General features: G+C 37.3%; 1 protein-coding gene across 2 annotated transcripts in view; it reads right to left on the reverse strand.

Moving 5' to 3' along the window:
• The window catches only part of igsf9bb (immunoglobulin superfamily, member 9Bb), a 145,117-nt gene that overhangs the window by 96,945 nt on the left and 25,495 nt on the right, over positions 1-22,677 (reverse strand). For both annotated transcript variants that reach the window (XM_067376561.1, XM_067376560.1), the window contains exons 2-3: positions 16,014-16,205; positions 8,042-8,188 (exon numbers count right to left, since the gene is read on the reverse strand). In XM_067376561.1, coding sequence (XP_067232662.1) covers positions 8,042-8,188; positions 16,014-16,205 — 339 coding nt within the window. The remainder of the gene's footprint in view (positions 1-8,041; positions 8,189-16,013; positions 16,206-22,677) is intronic.

The following is a 22,677-nucleotide window of genomic DNA, read 5'->3' on the forward strand; positions in this document are numbered from 1 at the left end:
CTGCCAACAGCAATCATACAATGTCAAAGCATGAGAGCAGAAATGCAGTACAATTTTTGGACCGCCCCGAGACAAAGCAACAGACGTTCTCTCCTAATGCGGGTATCCCATTAAATCCCACAGGATTAGTGTTAGCTCACAGTCAATTTGGAATAGATTTAACCGCCCTGCTCTCTTCTCTGACCCTGCCATAAGGATCTGAGTATGAAACAGACGAGATGCTACGACAACCGAACCTCTCACCTTGTCACCAGGACGTGACCTCCTAGCTTCTTAGAGACTAGTTAAAGGGTTAGTTCACCCAAACATGAAAATTATGTCATTAATGACTCACCCTCATGTCGTTCCACACCCGTAAGACCTCCGTTCATCTTCAGAACACAGTTTAAGATATTTTAGATTTAGTCCGAGAGCTTTCTGTCCCTCCATTGAAAATGTATGTACGGTAGACTGTCCATGTCCAGAAAGGTAATAAAAACATCATCAAAGTAGTCCATGTGACATCAGAGGGTTAGTTACCATTGTATTCTCTTCCGCAATCCTTTCCATTGAATTGATTCCATTGAATCCTTTCATCTGTCGGCGTTGGTAATGCACTTTTTCGTCGCCGTGGTTGTTTTTGGCAATTAGGACATCCGCAACATTTTGAAGCATCGAAAATACATTTTGGTGCAAAAATAACAAAAACTACAACTTTATTCAGCATTGTCTTCTCTTCCGGGTCTGTTGTCAATCCGCGTTCACGACTCCGGTTCTTCTTTCCTGTTTTACGACGGTTGGCATCCAGCTTATTGGTGCATTACCGCCCCCTTCTGCTCCGGAGTGTGGTTCACAACTCCGCAGTCAATGCTGATGTAAGACGCTGCTGACATGTTATCTAGTGCGCCAGAGCTACGTTTACAGTCTGAGGGAGACGCACGCTGTACTGAAGCTATTCTACATTGTTTGTATTTTGGTATTGCTACATTTTTTAAAATGGTGCGTAAGTGTGCATGTCGCGGATGTCCTAATTGCCAAAAACAACCACGGCGACGAAAAAGTGCATTACCAACGCCGACAGATGAAAGGATTCAAAGGAATCAATTCAGTGGAATCAATTCAATGGAAAGGATTCCAGAAGAGAAGACAATGCTGTATAAAGTCGTAGTTTTTGTTATTTTTGCACCAAAATGTATTTTCGTTGCTTCAAAATGTCGCGGATGTCCTAATCGCCAAAAACAACCACGGCGACGAAAAAGTGCATTACCAACGCCGACAGATGAAAGGATTCAAAGGAATCAATTCAATGGAATCAATTCAATGGAAAGGATTCCAGAAGAGAAGACAATGCTGAATAAAGTCGTAGTTTTGTTATTTTTGCACAAAATGTATTTTAAGGGTTCTACGTCAGAACGGCAACTTTAACAATCACCACAAGATGATTACTGAAATAAACACAGATAAATGGTGTGTCCTCCCTATCTACATCACACCCCAGAAAATAGGATGAACCGCAGCTGTCAGTCATACTGATGAGGCGTGGCCTAATGATGTCCAATCAAAACATGCAGTGGCTGAGCATATGATTATGTGAGGGGTGTCAGATCAAGGGTGACAAGCAGCCACTAAGTGAAGTTCCTAAACGTAATTTAGGGAGGAGCGAGCCCATCTAATCTTCCAATCAACAGCCAGAGCATATAAGCAGCTGCTTACCTCTCTTCAGTCTCAGCTGTTTCAGCATCCCTCCACCTCCCCAAACTCCACCTTCATTTCAGGTACCTTGCCCTATGTAATCACATCCTATATTTATTCACTGGGGGGTGTATCAGAGCTCGAGTTGAAGATGCTTCATCGAGCCCCTCCTCAGTGGACAGCAAGCCAAATTATCTAACCTAATATCCTAAAGATTATATGGGCAAACGAACTCGTTAATCAAAGAATATGTATATCATAAAATATAAAAGCATCATTAATATATACTTGACAAAAATGATGAAAATTAACCCAGAACATCCCAACCACATAACTTCCTAAAAACTCTTAGAATGCATTAGCAATCACATAGCAGCGCCCCATAAGCACTATAGTAGCATATTTTGCAAAAAAAGAACCACTTACACATTAACTTCTGAAAATCATAAAATTAAATAATTTTTAGTAACTAGATTTTTAGCCTCACACTAATTAGACTTCAGAAATTAAAGACTAATTCAGGTTTTAAAGGGGTCATGAATTGAAAAATCAACTTTTCCTTGAGCTTTTGATATACAAGAGGTCATTGCACTATAAGAATATCCTTTCCTAAGTTTCAGAACTGAAAGCTTCCTTGTTAGTCCAATAAAAGCTTTTATTGACACCAGACCTATTGAACGACTGATCCTGGAATGTGTCTATCTATGATAGATGAAACCCCGCCTCTGCAGAAGAAATCAATGCCTACTTCATCACTGCAACGTTAGCCCCGCCCACTGGTGTGTTAGTGAAATGACGAGGAGAGAAGAGTGATACAACAAACATTACATTTCAAAGGATCATAATTCTGGGAATATGGTTATTTACTTTCAACAATGGCTGATTCTCAATTCCAAGAATGCAGAGAACGGACTTTTCCACGTTCTCGTGTAGTCCAGTCTTGCCAGGTGACCTTAAAAGAATGAACTCAGAAGGACGCGAGGACACAGAACACATCCTTGTGAGAATTGATCGATCTTGTTGCTCAACAACTGACCGTCCCAGCATAAGTAGCGGCTAATGCACAATAAATACAACATAACATCACAAACAAATGTCATAACCGATTAAAAGATTTCTTTCATATTATTATAGACAATGTTTTCATATAATTTTATATATTTTTATTTTACCGCATGTATTTATGAAAATGATTAGCCTTTGTGTTACCTATGCAATGTTAAGATTCTTTTTTTATATGCCAATAAAAATACTGCAGGCTTTCTTCAGGTTATCACTTTATTAAAATTAAGCAAAACAGATGTTTACTTTCAAGAGCCGTCACGTATTTGCGAGCTTGTAGCGAGAATCTCATAAGTGAGAACTAGAACGAGAACTTTAAACACTCTAAAAAATGCTGGGTTAAAAACAACCCAGGTTGGGTTAAAGAGCACCTATTATGCCCTCTTTCACAAGATGTAATATAAGTCTCTGGTCTGGTCAAGTTTCAGCTTAAAATACCCCACAAATTTGCCCCTATTTGGGGGTGAGCAAAAACATGCCTTTTACTATATTACGATTTTGCTGGAAATAAAATAAATTCAAAATTGGTTGAAAAAAATGGCTGGGTGAAAACAACCTAATCCCTGGGTTTGTCCATATTTAACCCAGCATTTTTTAGAGTGAAGCTTGCAGGCTTCCGTACATCGACCACCCGCAGAGTCTTCTGGGATTTTTAAAGGTTCGATTCTCTCAAATCTGCATTCGATGCATCCTCGATATCAAGAACACATCCGTGTACTTTCATGCGTCCTCTGTATTTGCGTTCTTGAGTATTGGAACTGAACTTTGACGGTTGATGATGACGTAAAGCAAGAACACAAGGACGCAAGATCGCTTAAGAACGCATATTGAGAAAAAGCCGATGTGAATGTCTCAGTTAAGCATTATTCATTTATTATCGCGATTTCACTCTGGGTTCTTTGGTAAATCAATCTCATTTCGGCGCAGGATTTGCAAACAGACTTTTACGATATGGACTCGACAGTAATGCAACAACATGTAAGTAACTGTGTTAAATCTAATGCCTGATCTGATATGTAATGATTCATGTGTTCTTTGTCTATGTGTCAGTAAATCAGACCAGTGACTAAACAAGCAACTTCACATTGTTTCTTTTAGTAGGATAAAAATAATCTGTTATTTAAACGGTGATTACATTATATAAAGAAAGCGATCAAAGAACGCTCCCTTTACAATCGCTGGTGCTGTCTATCAAACAGCGCATGTTTATCAGTGACTGAGTTCTGGACATGCGCCAAAACTCCAGTTATATTCAATGAATCGCTTAGTTACAATGCGTTTGCACTGTTAGTTACAATGAAAGCATTTGTTAGTTTGCAGAAATTGAGTTGCAATGACTAAATGAGTTGCAGTATCTAAATATAATGCCAAAGATCTAAATGTAATGCAACACTTTTCATGATTAGTTATCCTTGAGAGCTGTAATAGTAAAAAAGTGCTAAACGTTTTCGAGAGAGTAATACTTGGCTATTTCAAATGCAAAGATGTTAGCCAATCACAGCAGTGGGCGTTTACACTGAAGTCTGACAGAAACAGACATACCTCTTAAAACAGAGCGTTCAAATAAAAGAGCTAAAATCAGGGTAGAAAAAATGCCTTTTATTTCTAAATTATAAATAAAATATTTTATTTCTAAACTATTTTTTATGTAAAAAGCATTATAAGTGCATCCCCAGTCCCATAATGTCCCCGAACATTATAAAACAATAAAACAATGCAGTTCGTGACCCCTTTAAATAATTTGAGAGTCATGTACTATATAAAACATTTAGTGTTTGGGATTTGCCATTTGGATTTCAATAAGAGTTTTGTGCTTCCCATATCCAACATTGCAAGAAGTTTAATCTGAAATCCAAAGGATTAGTGATAACCTGCAGTGAAGTGTAAATCTGCTCTACGATCACAGAAAAAATAGAGGATCTCCAGTGGTGCTGTGATCTCTGTGCTGGAGTTGTATTCTCCCCACACAGATTCAGCACTGCAAAGGAGGAATTTAAAGAGTATTAAGAGAGTCAGACCACCTATTACAAATATATAATATATAGTAAATGTTTAATACAAAATATAATAATAATAATAAAAAACTGATTAAAGCTGCAATACGTAAGTTTTGCCTCTTTGTCGCCATCTCTGTTTGAAACCTGCAAATGCAGTTATTTGCAGAATTTTCATCTTTACGTGGGTTGTGCGTCGGCACGGATGAATTTAATGTTTGCTGTCAATCACCACATCGGTGGGGATACTGTGCTTCAGAATCACAGATTCTACATCTTGAAGTATGACCAAAATAAGAATTTTCACCAGAAAATGTCATCTGAACATGTAAGTAACATGTCTGACACTTTTGTTCTGACCAACTGAGAAAAAAAGTCATCACAATCACAATAAATCGCTGCCAGTGGTGATTAAATCTAACGATCGCTTAGCTCAGACCACGTCAAACCATACAAATGATTATTATTGTTATACTTTGTTCTCAAATTGTTAATGTTAACAAAATCAATGTTGCGTTACTGTGTATTTAGTGTGTATTTACGTTACCAGTAGATTTCAATTTCTGTAGCCACTCCACAGTCCGAAGTCTTTTGCTTTTGACTATGGGTGAATCTCCAGTTGTCACTGATGACTGTCATTTGGACCTTTCTGGATTATAATCCGCCATCAAAATGTTAAGTTTAATTATTGCGGCTGCTGTGACAAAAAAGGCTATAAATGATCCGCTACCAGCAGCATGCTGGGACTCCTTCTTTATGTAAACAGATGTGATGTAATGACGCAAAGACAAACGACTGCATGCTCGAATTTCCCATGGAAACCCACCAGTACCACCCAAATTATAAAGCATTATTACAAACTTACCATTGTGAATCGGGCTCAGGTAAGGAGATAGTTTTGAACACTGGCTGGTTATGTACTTGCTTAAAAATGATTTTGGATCAATTTTAACCAAAAAAAGTTACAGACTGCAGCGTGAAGCGTGAACATTGTTTAAATAACCATCATCATCATCATCTAGGTGTAATTGTATTGCTTCAGGGGGCTTTTTTGTCTGAATTAATACAAAGATGTGCACTGCAATGTGTCGCTCCAACAATAACCTGCATGAGTGCTAAACCTTGCTGCATTGATGAACCATTACATCATTTCCTCTCCCCCTCCTTAGCACTTTTGACACGTGCCTCACACCTCAAACGACACAAATGTGTGACTGTGTGTGTGTGTTTATGTGTGTGAAAATATTTCAGGAACTGTAAAACAACAGCTCTGAGGCACACAGCAACAGCAGCTAACATGGAGCTAATTTCTTTCCTGAAAGCCACTCACTCGCCGCGCTAACTGGCCCTTAAACATCCCCAAACACACCAACACTCCACACAATACCCTTCAGAAAGCACTTCATCAGCTGGCCCTATGCATATATTCATAGAGATATGCAAAAGCTTTATGCTTGTGGTTCTTTGCACAAAAGCCTGCAGAAACACCTCTGAGAGAGCGGGAATTGTTAATGAGGGATGAAGACCTGTCCATCACACAGATGAGACGCAAACATATAGCAGTACACCCTAAAGTACGGTTTAGTCTCCAATTAAATGGAGTAAAAGAGATTGGCGGTGCTCTTGAATAAGGTTGTGCTTTTCCTAGCCCAGTGCAGAACTAGACAGACTGGCTGTGGCCTCATAGAAGAAACATTGCTGATATTAGTGTGTTAGTCACACAGGACCGCAGGGCACACGGGCACACACACACATCCAAATGCGGCTGATAAACTGGCCTGTCAACACTCCAACTTGTGTGCTGAGCTGCTGGATTTAAGGCTAGCCACAACACAAATGGATACACAGATTGAAATTTACACAGACAGATTCAAGTTCACCTCACAGACATGAGCAAGTTAAAAAAAAAAAACTTCAACAATACAATTTCAACACAATCTGTAACTGCAGAGCTGCGCATTTGGAAGTGATCTGATTTACAGCTGTTGTCTGTTACAAGAGGTTGAGTGTATATCACACAGCAATGAGCTAGAGTTAATGTACTGTAACCGGTTTGGGGATTTGGGTGTCTGCTGCCTAGGCAACGCAACCTACAAGGCACAGTGACATGATGCGTTCACAGGAAGACTGACACTATCGTAACCAGGCACGATGCGGCAAAATTTTCCATCTGCAACAATGGCCGATCAGAAAAGTGTCTGGAAGAGTTTTCTCTGTTTGAGTACTGTCACGCACTCACAAACCTTGACCATTTGGACACACAAACCATGTGTCATTTATTTTAAAGGAAGATAGCAAAAACACATTTTTAGAGCAAACCATTACACAAAAAGAAACTTTATTTCATATATCCATTTAAAATGGACTTGGGACCAGTTAAAAGTCATTGAAAAATTAAGTTACACTTATCGTTAAAAAGGTATGTAAGTATGTTTGTGTTTGTTTTTGTTTTGTTTGTTTTTTAAAAGAAGTTAATACTTTTTTTGAACAATATGTATTAATAAAAGTATATTTAAAAAGTACTAAATTGATCAAAAGTGACAAAGACATTTATAATGTTACAAAAGATTTCTATATCAAATAAATATTGTTCTTTTGAACATTCTATTCATCAAAGAACCCTGAAAATGTTTCAATTTCCCCAAAAATATTATGCAGCACATGTGTTTTCATCATTGGTACTAATAAGAAATGTTTCTTGAGCAGCATTTAAAGCATTTTAAAATGAATTCTGAAGGATCATGTGACACTGAAGACTAGAAAATTCAGCTTTTCCATCAGGAATTACATTTTTTTTATATAATATTTCACAATACTGTTTTTACTGTGTCAAGTAAATGTTTTTTGATCAAATAAATACAGACTTGGTTAGCATTAAAGACTTTCAGAAACATAAAAAAAAATCGTACCGATCCCAAACTTTTAAACAATAGTGTACTTCTAAATAAAAAAATTAAAAAAAATTAAAAAGCATAATTTGTTTGCAGATGTCACTCAGTTTAAAATTTTGACATTTAGACATTTTAAGTACTGCTGACTATGAGTGTCCAAATACTTTGGAATGGGTAAAGTAGATGGGGCTATGCCACAAACTCAAACCAAATGGCCAACTGACTGCCAAAAAACAACTTATAGTTGGTTTGAACAGAAACTTGAATAACACTTTTTGAATCACAACACATCTGGTTTGGACACAATCAGAACTTGAGCTTGACCTTCTCAACCTAACCCAGGCTCAATGTCCTCTGCCTAAAAACAAAACTGAACCCTATAAGTGACATAAGAGGAAAATTTATCTTAGGTCAGAGACTCACCGTTGACAGTGAGGTGCACCCAGCTGCCGTTGTGAAAGGTGTGATACTGTTGCTCCAGCATCAGGACCTTGCACTCGTACCAGCCCTGGTCTTCCGAGCGAACCCTCTCAATACGTAGAGATGACTTGCCATGCAGGCTGGCTCGACCTGTGGGGTTCAGAGGCACACAAAGGATGTGAGAGATGCTCTAATGGGGTCCAAAACACCCATTCATAACAAAACATTACATAAACTGTTTTGTTTAATCAATTTGAGACAAAAAAAAAAGTAAAAAACTTTTATAATTAAATGGGAAACATGGTTTTTAAAAATACTTAATTTTTTTCTTTTTAAATAATTCTTTGTTTACTTTATACTGTTTTTCTTTTCGTTTTTTTGGTTTAGTACATAAATAAAAAAACTAAGAAGCCTACACTAAAAAAATGCTGGGTTGTTCCAACCCAAATTCGGGTCAAACATGAACAAACCCAGCTGCTGGGTTACATTTTAAAATTACATTTTTAACCCAACGGTTGGGTTTGTCTAGACTGGGTAAACCCAGCCTGATCTGCCGGCGATTTGATTTTGTACGGCAACTCAGTCTGGAAACCCATACATTCATTTCTACTGCTTCTGTTACACTTTTGCGGGAACCAATGACAGACTGGCTCGCTATTGGCGGGTATAACGCGATGATGATAGAGAAGCGACGGCAAGCACGACCGTCAATCCAATTCCTTTTAACCTCTTGACGATGCTGAATGACTTCTTTAGTTTAGCAAACAAATCGCTCGAGTGGTTGTAAATACTGATCACTTTCATGTTGTTGTTTTTTTTTGCACAACCTGCAAAAATCACTCGATGCCATTGCTGCTTCTGCAAACCACTGATCAATGCTACAAACCAATACAAACTAAACCTGTCTGGAGTTTTCGCGTCACTCTGCAAAGTACATCACCCGGATCGTTGATCTGATTGGTTGAAGGACTACCCAATTGCGTGAATAATGCTTGTTGAACATGCCTCTTGTGCAGTAGAAAATACATACAGACTCCCCAGACCAATGTTCAATTTTAAATTGAGCTTGGTCTGGTGATAGCCAGACAAGGGTTTGTCCATATTTGACCCAAATTTGGATTGAAACCACCCAGCGTTTTTTTTTTTTTTTTTTAGAGTGTACAGTCATTTACACATTTAATTCAAGTAAATTGAATCTAATTGTTTATTTTCACTCTTGCAATGATGTACACAGCCCCAGTCCACAACAGCATCACTCATGAGTGTTGTTTTAGCGACAGCAGTGTCAGGTCTAGGGGCCATGAAGGCTGAAGTGAGAGCTAAAGTGGCCCACAGTAATTTCTGAAACTCCCGTGAGCACATTGGGAAACACACATCTCTAACCACGCCAGACATGGGCAAATCCATCATGACACTATGATATACTTGGCTGGCTGTCTTCGAGGGTCAAGCAGAGAGGGGGATTTATGCCTTTTTCTCTATATTCTGGCATCAGTGCTGGACAGATGGCAGGAAACAATATCATCACTGGAAGGGATTGCAAGACAGCAGTGTTAAAGGCTATTAAGGGCCTCTGTTTGTCCTCAAAACATTTTTTTTTATATAAAAATGGCATTACCATAGCCAATACAGTCTGAAAAGAATTTGTTATGGTCCCACAGCGTACTTGCATGCGCATTAGTTGTACAGTCTAAAAATATGTTTTTTTTGTGTGTGATTTGAGCTAAAGAAGCATGGCTTGTATCATTGTTGTTAGATTTTATTCTTGGTTTGAAATAATGATGATGTAACATAATGTAACAAGCAATTTCAGATATTTCAATCTTTCTCTATGCAGATAGCAGCACTATGGCATGACTGAAAAGAGTACACGATTGTGTTCAATGAACTCATCTCTGACCAAACCAAGGTCACACAATCAAAAAACTTCTAAAATATATCTTCACACAGCAGCTTCTGTGAGGCCTTGCAGATCAATAACACTGAAGGAGAACCAGAAGCGAAACGAGAACGGTCATACGCCTGGCCTATTTTTACAGCTGTAAGAGAGTGTTGATGGGAGCAAGAGAAACAACGCTGACACGTGATGTAGGTTAAAGATAGTCCTCAGGAAGTGACACGCTGGAGGTCAATACTGTACGGAAGTACATTTTCCCTTTTTTTCTCTCTCTCTCTGACTCATTAAGTTGAAAGCCTTGTTTAAACCTGTATGTGGAACATAAAATAATTTTATTTTCTATTTTGAAGAATCAGACTTTCAACGTATGAGAAAAAAACAACTAAAACTCTTAAAAATGAATTAATTCGTTAACTGAATTAAAGCTAAAAAAAAAAAACTACAGTTAAAACTTTAACTTTACAAAAAGAAATGTTTAAATAAAAAATATCAGCAGTAAAGCAGTAACTCTTATTACTTCCAGCACCGCAGGCTATGCAGTTCCTGGGTAAACGAGACTAAATCTTTTAAAGAATTGCTATTTCATCTCTATTTAGCATTAATGACTAATACAGTGACTCTTCAGATCAGATATGTGGCCTCTTTATCATCTCTCAATCTCATGCTTAGACAAAGGCCCATTACATGGGGTTCATATAGAGTCATTTGGTGACAAGCGGGCTTTTTGTGGTGGATATCGGATATCTATGCCTGAGCTATGCTGGACGCAAACCAGTTACTATTACAGCAGGGAGAGTTGTGCCCGGGTCTCACGCACTAAGACACAGAGCTACTGTGGATGTGCTGAGTAGAGCCATTAGTCTGGAGGATGCAGTGCCCACTATGAGGCCAGAGGTCAGAGGAAATATGCTGCTGAACAAAACCACATGCAAAACCTCATGTCTGTACAGGTCATGGGGCACACAGGCCATATATGCCACGATTATGATCCTGCTCAGTGGAACATAGATAAAAGATGTGATAAAAGAATTTTTTTATTTAAATTTCAAATAGTTTTTGGATGCAGTATCCATTGATTGACTGAGCGTCGACACTGCACTATTATTCTCGTCTTTCCCAGTTGAGCACTGGTAATTGTCTTGTTAGTAGCATATATATATATATATATATATATATATATATATATATATATATATATATATATATATATATATATATATATACAGTTGTAAGAAAAAGTATGTGAACCACTTGCAGAATCTGTGAAAATGTGAATAATTTTAACAAAATAAGAATGCATGTTATTTTTTGTTTAGTACTGTCCTGAGTAAGATATTTTACATAAAAGATGTTTACATATAATCCACAAGAGAAAAAAAAACTGAATTTATTCAAATGGCCCCATTCAAAAGTATGTGAACCATTGATTCTCAATACTGTGTGTGGTTACCTGGAGGATCTACGACTGTTTTTTGTTTTGTTTTGTGATGGTTGTTCATGAGTCTCTTGTTTGTCCTGAGCAGTTAAACTGAGCTCTGTTCTTCAGAAAAATCCTCCAACTCCTGCAGATTCATCAGTTTTCAAGCATTTTTTGCATATTTGAACCCTTTCCAGCAGTGACTGAATGATTTTGAGATCCATTTTATCACACTGAGGACAACTGAGGGACTCAAACTCAACGTTTGAACTAATTGTTATATACTTGCACAAGCATAGTGTATATGACAATTTAGTTCAAACTTTGACCTGTGGAGGGCAGTAATACGCTTAGCAGTGTCTACACTGACGGAATTCTAATAGAGAAGAAGAAGAAGAAGAAGAAGAAGAGAGCTAGTTCAAGATGAGCATTTATGGTTAAAACATATATAATTAAATTTTTTTTTTTAGAAAATGAGTGATGGTTTCTCTAGATAAGACCCTTATTTCTCATCTGGGATCGTGTAGAACGCTTTGAAGCTGCAATGAAACTGTAATTTTGACCTTCTACCGTTTGGAGGCCACTGAAGTCCACTATATGGAGAAAAATCCTGGAATGTTTTCATCAAAAACCTTCATTTCTTTTCGACTGAAGAAAGAAAGACATGAACATCTTGGATGACATGGGGGTGAGTAAATTATCAGGAAATTTTAATTTGAAAGTGAACTAATCCTTTAACTTTAAGTGAATGTTACATGATGCTAAAAATAATCCATGGAAAAGTAAGGGAAATTAGATGCAAAAACTTCAAATAAGGTTTCAAATCGCATACATCCCAGGTTTCCTGCACCAGCCACGCAACAGCTTTTGAGATTTTTTTTTAAATATCTTTCCCTGTTTAAAAAAAATACAGCACATCACTACACAATGTGTTAAAAATCACTGCTGGAAATTCAGCTAAGGATTCATGATGAGAGAAAATAAAAAAAATTCTCATCTCATTACGATTCACTGTGAGAGCCATTAAAATTGCATATCCTGCCTCAAGCCACTCCTGATAAACTATCACAGTTTCTTTGCTTTTATAAATCTGACATGCTCTTAAATTATGCCCTTTCTGTTTCCACTCCTTATCAATCATGTAATTTTCAATCTCAATTAGGAAAAAAGGACCATATTTGATCTGCCTCAACCCACCCCAAAACCTCTTTCATCTGTTCGGCTGATGCTTTGCTCTAGACATCAGCACCTCTTCCACCTGTCCACTGATCTGGACCGCCAGATCCATTGAAGCAAAAGATAAGAGCTTTCTTCAAACCAGCCTGTACGTTTCGATTCATAATCTGTTGACACGGCCGGCTCTTGCCCTGTGATAAAGCTTTCAACCTCTATGAGTGAGATTAAATAATGTGCTGAGGTCTGGATTGGGCTGATTTCAGAGACAACAGTAAGTGTCTCCATTTCAGTGGGTCAAACATATGGCTGAACAGCCTACTGTGATACCCTGTATATGAATAAAATGAAACAGGTGACATATCCAGCAATTAGGGATGCAGATCAACCAGCTACATATATTGGCAGATTATTGACCAAATTAAGATTTAAAAAAATTACATTTTACTTGACTTGTAATATGGAGCTGTTTATTGAATCCAATAGGATACACCTCAGGTGTGCTTTAATTTCTAATAATTCAACAGACTGGAGTCAATTATTTCATTTATACTACAGTTACCACACCTCAAGACATTGTTCGGATGTTATATTTTAGGACATTTGTCAGGTTTTTGTCCTTAAAGGGGTGGTTGATTATGATTTCACTTTTTTAACTTTAGTTAGTGTGTAATGTTGCTGTTAGACATGCCAATGTAAGGCTGAACACCTTTACTGACAATCATCATTTTGGCTGCGTGAGATTCTCCAGCTTTGTTGTTGTTGAGAAACCGAAGCGTGAAATGTTAAACCTCTGCCCTATTCTGGAAAGGGGGCCTTGAGCTGCAGCTCATTTGCATTTAAAGGGACACACACAAAAAGAGAAGGTGCTCACTGCAGAGCAAATGGGTGAAGCTTACGTTAGCTCCCCTTCGCTAGACGTCCAGTGAGGAGGAGCGAATGCACAACCACACCCTAATCCTACCCTAACCCTACCCACAACTCTATCTCTCCACCCCATTCGACATCCAGAGAGGTGGAGAGTTCTATCCCTCCACCCCACTGGACGTCCAGAGAGGAGGAGATTCAAAATCATAGACTCCGCAGTGAGTAACATTTGCACAGAAATGGTGTGTTTTTGCTCACTCCCAAATAGGGGCAAATTTGATAAGCTATAAAAAAGAAATTTATTGGGGTATTTTGAGCTGAAACTTCACAGTCACATTCTGGGGACACGAGAGACTTATATTACATCTTGTAAAAGGGGCATTATAGAGGCCCTTTAAAATGCTCTTGTGTGTAGGACAAATTTCTTACACATCTCATCTCCAGTGGCGCCTGCAGCTGTACGGCTGTACGCACTGTGCGTACCATGAGAGGGCGCTAATTAATGCCGTTATTTTTTTACATAATTTTTAAACTGATTATTAAAATCTATCTGCATACACTCATGACATATTAAGAGAGAAAGAGAGAATGAGAATAAATAAAGGTGTGCGTTTTTGTGTTGTAAAGTCAAATATGTGCGTGCATGGCTGGGCGTGGGGATATGGGTGAAAAGAAATGTGATTGGCTAGTTTATTTTCGTAGTTTTTTTCCACACAGGAAAAATTATGTTACAGATAGTTAATGTTTAAAAACAGGCTCAAAATGAGTAAACGCTTTCTAAAACAGCTAAATTTGATTTAAATATTTGAAAAAAGGCCTAAAACTATTGAGTAGGGATGGAGAAATGAAGCCTCTTAAATCTTTGAAGCTTTTCTCTAAATGTTTCGGGAAAGGTTTCAAAGCATCAAGAGTGTCGAAAACAGTGTCATCTTGTGGCAGGTAAAATTTAAAGCAGCCATTAACCTCAGTGCGCAGTTGCATTGTTTTATCCATTAAGCACAGGGGTGGCAGGGGAGCTAGTTCTGTGCGTACCCTGAGATAAAATCCTGCAGGTGCCCCTGTCTCAACCCACACCTCATCCTGTTGCTAATTCCAAAACATCATTTTAGAGCTAGTAGCGGAAGCTTGAGCTATTGATAGCTGACTATCAATTATCAGATTAGTTATTAATGCAGTTAATAGAGAGAAAGTTTAAGTGAATGTGAATTACCTGAATTTATGTAGCATCTCAACAGCAAAACTGTAAGTTTATTTGCTTCAAGAACAGTACTGTTATTACCTCACTAGTGAAAAATGTCATGTTGCTATTTTACTGACAAAAACATCAGAGCAGCGCTGACAGCACGTTTCTCTGTGGGTGTGTGTCCGTACTGTACGTGTGTGTGTGTGTGTGTTTGAGTGGGAGAGAGTTGGATAAAGAGAGTATGTTTTTTCTGTGCATAAAAAAAAAATTGTGGCAAAAACATGGAATTTGCCATTTTTATCCTATTGTTTAATATATTTATTTGCTTTGTCAGTGTCATTGTGGGTTTTGGTTAATAAAATTGGGGGATTCAAAAAACACTGTGTCTGGTGGGCAAGAAATTTAATTTCCCAGTCTGCATCCAACAGTTCCAACCCACTAATGTTCAGTAGACATGACTGCATGTTCCTGCAATACAAATTGCTCCTCCTTTACTTGTAGTGGTGTAATTTCATTGTATTTGTAAGGATGCAAATCCTTACAAAGACTTTGGCTTTCCTGTTCCAACATACTCCAAAGGCCATTTCTTTAGCCTCATAGCATAATTGCCTAAGTCATTTTTTGGCCAAATTGTGATATCTGCCTTTGAAATATGATCTGGGCAATTATTCTATGAGGCTAACGATTTGGAATTCATTAAAAAATGCTAAGAGATGCTAATAGTGATCAAGGCCTGTAGGCCAAGATGTGTGTACATTGAGGGCCTGCTAATTGTCACACCTTTAGTATGGTGGGGGAAGTTGTAATCATCTGATTGGCCTATAGTTTCTTATCAAAATTAAGCCTATTTGATTTCTAAATTGGTACATCCCTGCAATATCCACAAATGCTGTTATCAAAGAGAATGAGATGTGGAAAGGCAACCTTCCATCTTTAAAACAGGGTTCACATAAGGGTAATTTTGGAGAATCACAGTTGTTGTGATGAAACGATCCGTGCAGTGTTTGAATATATTTATGGAGATGGTTTTATCTAATGAAGACTGCAGATAATGACCTCGGACCAAACAGGCATTTACTGTTCACTAATTTTTTGTGACAAATCAGAGCCACATGAGAAAAAACAAGAAGTTTAGAACTGTAATAATTGGAAAAGGAAAGAGCCATTTCAACAGTATTTATCTCAAAAAACAGGCCAATTTGTTTCAATGCATTTTAATGCGTATATCGGTGGATGAAAAAGCTTCATTCATTTGAAATGAAATATCACTATCAATGCAAAACACTATCTGAAAAAAAAGAATAATATCAAAAACATATGTAAAATATGTGAATTTCCTTTGTTAAATGCAATAATCAAAGCTTTATTAATCATACCAACAGTTGCTATATTTGTGTGAATGATGAACTGCTGTGAGACGCAAATAATCAGGGCTCACCGGCATACTCGGGGTCCACATGGGGAGGGTAGAAGCGGAAGTTGATGAAGAAGGGGATGGGAACTCCAAACTTGAACCACTCCACCACGTAGGGCTGGCCGTTGAGTGGGTGGGCCACGTCACATCCCAGAATCACGGTCTCCCCAGCGCGGGCCGTCACAAACTGGGGCTCCTCTCTGACTCCGTGGGCACCTGTGAGAACATATGGACCTTGATGAGCAATCACATACAGGATTATAACAACCACACACTGAAACTGCTCTGGGGAGCAGTGACTCATCTAACAGCTGAAATTAGATTTTGGTTAGTAAATCTACAATAGATCAGCAAGTCTGCAGGCAATGTGCTAAAGTTCAATTCTGTATTATAAATTAACCTTATTCGGAAATCCTGTAACTATTTTACTAATCAATATACACACTCATTCACTCTCTGTTCACCAACATAAACGACAATGGGCTCCAAAATTAAATAATGGCAATATGAGATTGCTTTTTGTGCTGCACTTAAACTGGAAGTCAACAATTTTTTATAGGATTTGAACAACAAAGAAAACGTATGACAAAATAAGAAATATTTAAGATTCTGCATTATTTCTAGGTAACTAATCAAATAATAGTTTTTGTGATACTGATCATATGAACTCCTTTGTATGAACGGTCAGTTGTTTTCATTAAAGCAAAAGAACCAGTTCTTATTAATGGGTCAGTCAAAAGTTTCACAAAAGTATCTCGAAGTGGCTTGTGAGTTACTAGTCTGAATCAGACTCAGTCAGTGAATCATTCAGAGGTGTTACCGAGTTCACAACTGATGTCCTGACTGTCATTGCGGTTACAGTATGTCTGAATAAAAAAGAACAGGGAACCTATAAACTGTGATGTGTACTTAGGTTTGTCAGTCTATAGAATGACTGGCTGTTCATTTGACAGCATGTAATTAAAGTGCCCTTATTACTTGAAATGTTCCTAATGCTCTTTAGGAGGTCCCCTACAACAGGTTTACATGCATCAAAAGTCAAAAAACACTTTCATTTTCTCATAATATACATTTCACATCACCACATTTTTCAATGATTCTCAAACGACTCATCTGATGAATCAGTTTCTCTAAATCCCTCCTTTCCGCGATCCTACTCTGCTCTGATTGGCCAGATGACCCAGTCTGTTGTGATTGGTCTACCACTTACAGTGCAAGTCGGAAACAGACGGCCATAACGGAGGCTTCCTAAAGCTCAGCGATTATACACACTGTAAAGACAGTAACGATGGCGTTGATTTTACAACATCAATCTGAACGCGAGTCCGATGATGAAATATTGGAAGAACTAGTTACTCAACCCAAACCTCCATCGCAAGTTGAGCAGGACGTTTCTCATTGATATGCTACTCAGTTTGACGTTCATCATGAGATGTTTCAACTGTAATTCCTCACCATCAGTATTAACAAGTCCATCAACAAACCGATATGTATATTTCTAATCTATGTATTTCGAACACTCTGTATAAAATACATTAAGAATTAATCAAACTTACAGGTTGTGATTCTGAGCAGCAAGTTGGATTCGAATTACAAACGACTCATTTAAGCGGTTCAGAGTCGACTCTTTCTTTTGAGAGACAATAACTTTATTTATGATGGACTTTCAGCTTCACAGCTTTGCAGACTGTTTACATTCATATACAGCTACATTACACGCTGCATTAAAGGTAATTTTCAAAAAAAGATGTCTAAATAAATGAGTTTTATTAAATCACAATTTTCTAGAAAGCAATTTAAGTAATGAAACAGTATTGGACGGACGTAGTGAAACTGCAGTCAATCTTTGCTACAGTAACCATGTCATCCAAGCTTATCTTGCCCACAGCAAATATATAGGTAATCCAAAATGAATAATCAGATATAGATTACTAGACAAAAAAAAAAAAATGCATTAGACAGGATTCAAGTCATCCTCTCTTCAGGAGCAAAACTGACCTTGACTTAAGGTCACTGGCCAATGGAAAAACTGGTATAATCTGCGTATTTAAGAGTGTGAGGTGCCTAACATGACAAATAAAACAGTGTGGCTTAATCTAAGCCTAGGTGGACTAAAACAGATTTATTCAATATGTAATTTCCTTTGTGAGGCACATCACACATAAAAAGCTTGGGAATCAGATGACTTAATCACGACTGTGATTAGATATTCTCAGCTGCTGCTTTCCCTCCTCCTCTCTAGCCCTGTAACGATGTGATGATGAGAGCCGAAGTGCTGCCAGCGCGTCCCTGTGCATATACCCAAGACTCCCGCTACACCCACTACCTACTGCAGCAGCGCCTGCTGATTGGCTGCTGGTGACATCACCGGTGAGCAAAACAAGCCTTGGAAGGTATGACTTCACTGTTTGCACGGCTGAGAGCAACAAGCGGTTAACAAGCAGCTCTCTCTACTCTCCCCTCCAGATTTACTCCCGTTTACAATGAAAGACACAGGGGATTGAGCCAGTCAAACCACTTGAGCCCTGAGAGAAAAGAGGATGTGCATTTACAACAGAGAGGACTCAAGCATTCTCTGTACTAATAAGTCCAAGCACCATTTGTTTTTTCATAAGAATTTCTTTTGGGAGAAGACAGAAGCATGTGACCTTTTAAACATGTAAAATAATAATAATAATAATAATAATAGTAATTGAGCTGCCCAGTTATTTACATGTGCTTTAATATTTATTCATTATCAAAGCACTATTTTCGATATAAGTGTATGGTTATTTTTTCTTCTTTTTTGGTCATGTAAAATACTGCTAATACTGCTCATAAATAAATAACAACTTACACATACATTCACATGAACATTAATACATTTACATGTATTCATTTAGCAGATGCTTTTATCCAAAGAAACTTGCATAATGTAGTCAAGTCATCTGAACTTATATAGAGCTTTATACAAAACAGATTGTTTCAAAGCAGCTTTATGGTGATAAACATCAGGAAAATAATGATCAATAATGATCAAAAAACAAAAATAATTAAATCAATAAAGGCAGATAATGCCCTTAGTTGGTAGGAGATTAACTGGTTTTCAGTGTTTTGCAAAGATGCAACCATCTTAGCATAAGATTTGCATGAATATACTGACGAAAGCATCAAAATATTAGGCATGCATTAACGATCTAACAGCATATCAGGATCTTCACAGAACTTGCTCAACATTATAAATGTAACGGAAGGCTGGAGGCACTGTACTTCCTTTGAAAATCCCACTTAGGAAAGTAGGTCAAAGTAACCCGTAAGTGCTCTGAGATTGTGAAGGATTTGATTCAGGACTGAGCTTCCTCTAAAAACACTGAATCAACACCCAAGGGTCATAACATTGGCAACTATTTCCACCAGAATCAATATGGCAGGACAAATGAGAAATCCTAATTAAAGAAAAAAAATCTATATACAGGAAATGCTCCAGTAAGCGTCTTTATCATCATTGTGCCAGTTCTAAAAATACACAAATTAAAGGCTATTTGCCATTTAAAAATGTCCTGCCTCAACTTTCAGTTTCAATACAAAGTCAATACATAAAAGACATTGGGCCACTAAAACACAAATCTTTAAACTAAGATGTATCACCTGTTGAATTTAATTAATCTATATTAAAACGTTTTAAAAGTTTGTTTTGCTCAAGAAAATAAACCAAGCATCTGTGTCAGCATCTGTCAAGTATCTGACTATTTTCAGAGGCAATGTTGTCTGATTGTTGCATAAATTTAATGAATGGGATGAAAATTTCTGATTTGCACAGTGCAAAATCACACAGCAAATAAACAGGATGGATCCTGACTGTGCAATTACTGCTGGAAGAGCCCACCGCCTGAAAGAACCTGACAAAAAGCTAAAAAATGGTTTATGTAAGAAAAGAAAAGGTATAGAAAAAAAAGACAGCAAATGGGTAAGTACAAAGAAAAAATAATAAAAAGCTCAGCTGTACAGTGCAAATTAAACAACATTACCTCCCCTTGGCGAACATTATAGCTTCCCATTCATCTGCATCAGACAATTCTGACAAGGCTGATAAAAAACAAAATATCATGGTGGCTTTGCAAACTAATGACACTCTAATGGAAGGGAAGGACTTGACCTAGTTCAGCTAAATCACACCAACCCTGCCATGGATCACATGAAAACCCTCAGAGGTTCAGGTTCTGTGTGAAATGTGCTCTCTGTTTTCAAACAGCCTAAGCTTAGGCCTGTTCAGCTCTCGTGTCCTTTAGCAGAGCTGCTATCTGATTTCAGATAGAACAATCTTATGATTATAGCCGAAGCAGAATTAACAGGCTCTTGAGGTAAGCTAATGTTTCTTTAGCCCATGTTATAGATTCATTCAAATGGATAACTAAAATGGATAGATGATTGAAATTCCTTTTCCTTTATGACCATTTACTGCAACTATATTTATTGACAAGAGACTAAGTGCACATACAATGGATGCTATAGGCAGACGCACACAGAATCGGCACATGTTTTGTATGTATGAAATCTGTGCACTTCTGCAGAACTGATAGCTTCCCCAAAATGTATCATTCTGAATGCATTCCGAATCGTTCTTTTCAGTCAGATCTTTAATTAGCGTAACCAAAGTCTGTTCACTTGGCGGCCATATTTGCAACACTTCTGGGCAGCTATTTTGGGTATGCAAGACCAAGTCGGATCTATTTGAATGCACTGTAAACCCTAACGCTCAAAATAATTCATTGGTTTGAGTAGGACAAACTTAAATTAAACAAATTAGTTCAGTCAATTTAACTTTTAAGAGTATTTAGAACTTTATTTTTCTTTCAAGTTCACAGAACTGATATATTTTAAGTAAACTGAACTGTTTCATTGTTTTGAGTTTTATTAATTTATTTCCTTTAATTTAGACAAACTAAAGTTTAACTGAAACTGGGCTGGGGTTCCCATTTCCCAGCATGCTTTACCCATGGCACTCGAAAGGGAGAGTAAATGCTACAATTATTGTTTGTTTTTTTGTGCAAGATTAATGTTAAGTGGGAGATTTAGTAGTGATTAATGTTTTGTTAGACTTATTTAGAAGAGTTTCTGTTAATGTGTGTTTTTGGAGAGTTACCATCATAGTGACAAGTTGTGCATGCGGCTTGGTTTGAGAGCAAGTATGTTAAATGCTTTATATTGCTGCATTCATTCAGCAAGTGCTATACCATGCTATTGTTAACAAATTAGCAAGTTAAAATTTTGAATTAACTTGTTATAGCTAGCTAATTTTACACTAATAAAAATGTTTACATTGGGGTTACATGATAATTTTATGTTAAATGTATGAGTGTACTCAAATATTTCAAGTTAAGAACAATTAAAATGTATGATTACAAAATAAAAAGATGTACCAGTTCTGCTTACTTAAACTGAATTTCTTAACTTAAAAATTTTGAGGCAACTGAACTGTTTGCCAACTTATTCAGGTTTACAGTGTGGGGGAATCCTGAAATCTCAAAAACTGCTTGGCGAACTCAAAATTAAATAACATATTTCAAATCAGCAACAAAATCTGACTGTTCCATAAATGTTGCTTCTTTTGCTCAAATAGAGTTAAAAAGCTTATTTTCTCCCATTCATATACTAATAGGAGTGAACAGTCTTTCTATATCTATAGTCTTTGGTGTAAAAGTGCAAGTAAACATTCAAAAAAAAAAAAAATTACCAAGCGTAATTTATCTCAAAGCATTATCAATTTACCTACACATACAATTTTTGTCGCCAAAAATCCTAAATGTTATTAAAATAAGGAAAATCAAATAAACATGCAAGGTGCAGGGGAAATTTTACATGAATTCTTTGAAAATCTGTACCATTTTCATCTGTGTTCTGTTGGTGCAGATTGGAAATAAACAGCTATAGGGCCCATACACAACTATATATGAGGGGAGACAGTATTTACCTCCATAAAAGATGACCACACTGCCACAATTTCATTCCAGTTCACCCTGAATTACTTTATCAATGGTCCCTATGAACAGGTACTGATCTGTAATGACCAGCCTCATAAAAAACACCTCTGAGCGGTTAGCTTTGCGACAGATGAACCTACTTCTCCCTGCTTCTATAAATAACAATACATTACTCCTAAGTAATGACCACAGGGTAAGATGTAAGGAGTTGATGGACCTCTAATTGCAAAGGAGGAACTGGGGGCAGTACATAACTTTGAGGCTTCAACTGGTCGCATCATGTGAGCAGAATCCTTAATGAACACACTGATTGCTACTCGGTAACCTGCCACAGCTACTCACCCATATTTCAAGGTGGATATCACATCTGACAGCTCACTAAGTCATTTGACATGATTGATTGGTACTTAATATTATAATTGACTAAATTAATATCACAGATTTACGTCACATACACTTTTGAGGCATATTACGTTGTAGTATATTATAATATTCATGATTATATATTATAATATTCATGAGCCAGACTTATAAGGTTTATAATGTGTCTCTCCTACTTGTCAGATTGTTTTAGTGTTTTAAAATGTTTTTCATGATTGTCTAGATTATCAAGTTTGCTTATGTGAAAAAAAAAAAAATCAATGTTTATGCATGCAAAAGTTGTTAATTTTGTATTGTGTTAAAGTTTACAAAAGTGGACTGGGGTCATTTTGGGTTAAAAGCTGTCA

Source organism: Chanodichthys erythropterus, chromosome 22 (genome assembly GCF_024489055.1).
Source record: "Chanodichthys erythropterus isolate Z2021 chromosome 22, ASM2448905v1, whole genome shotgun sequence".
NCBI classification, from domain to species: domain Eukaryota; kingdom Metazoa; phylum Chordata; class Actinopteri; order Cypriniformes; family Xenocyprididae; genus Chanodichthys; species Chanodichthys erythropterus.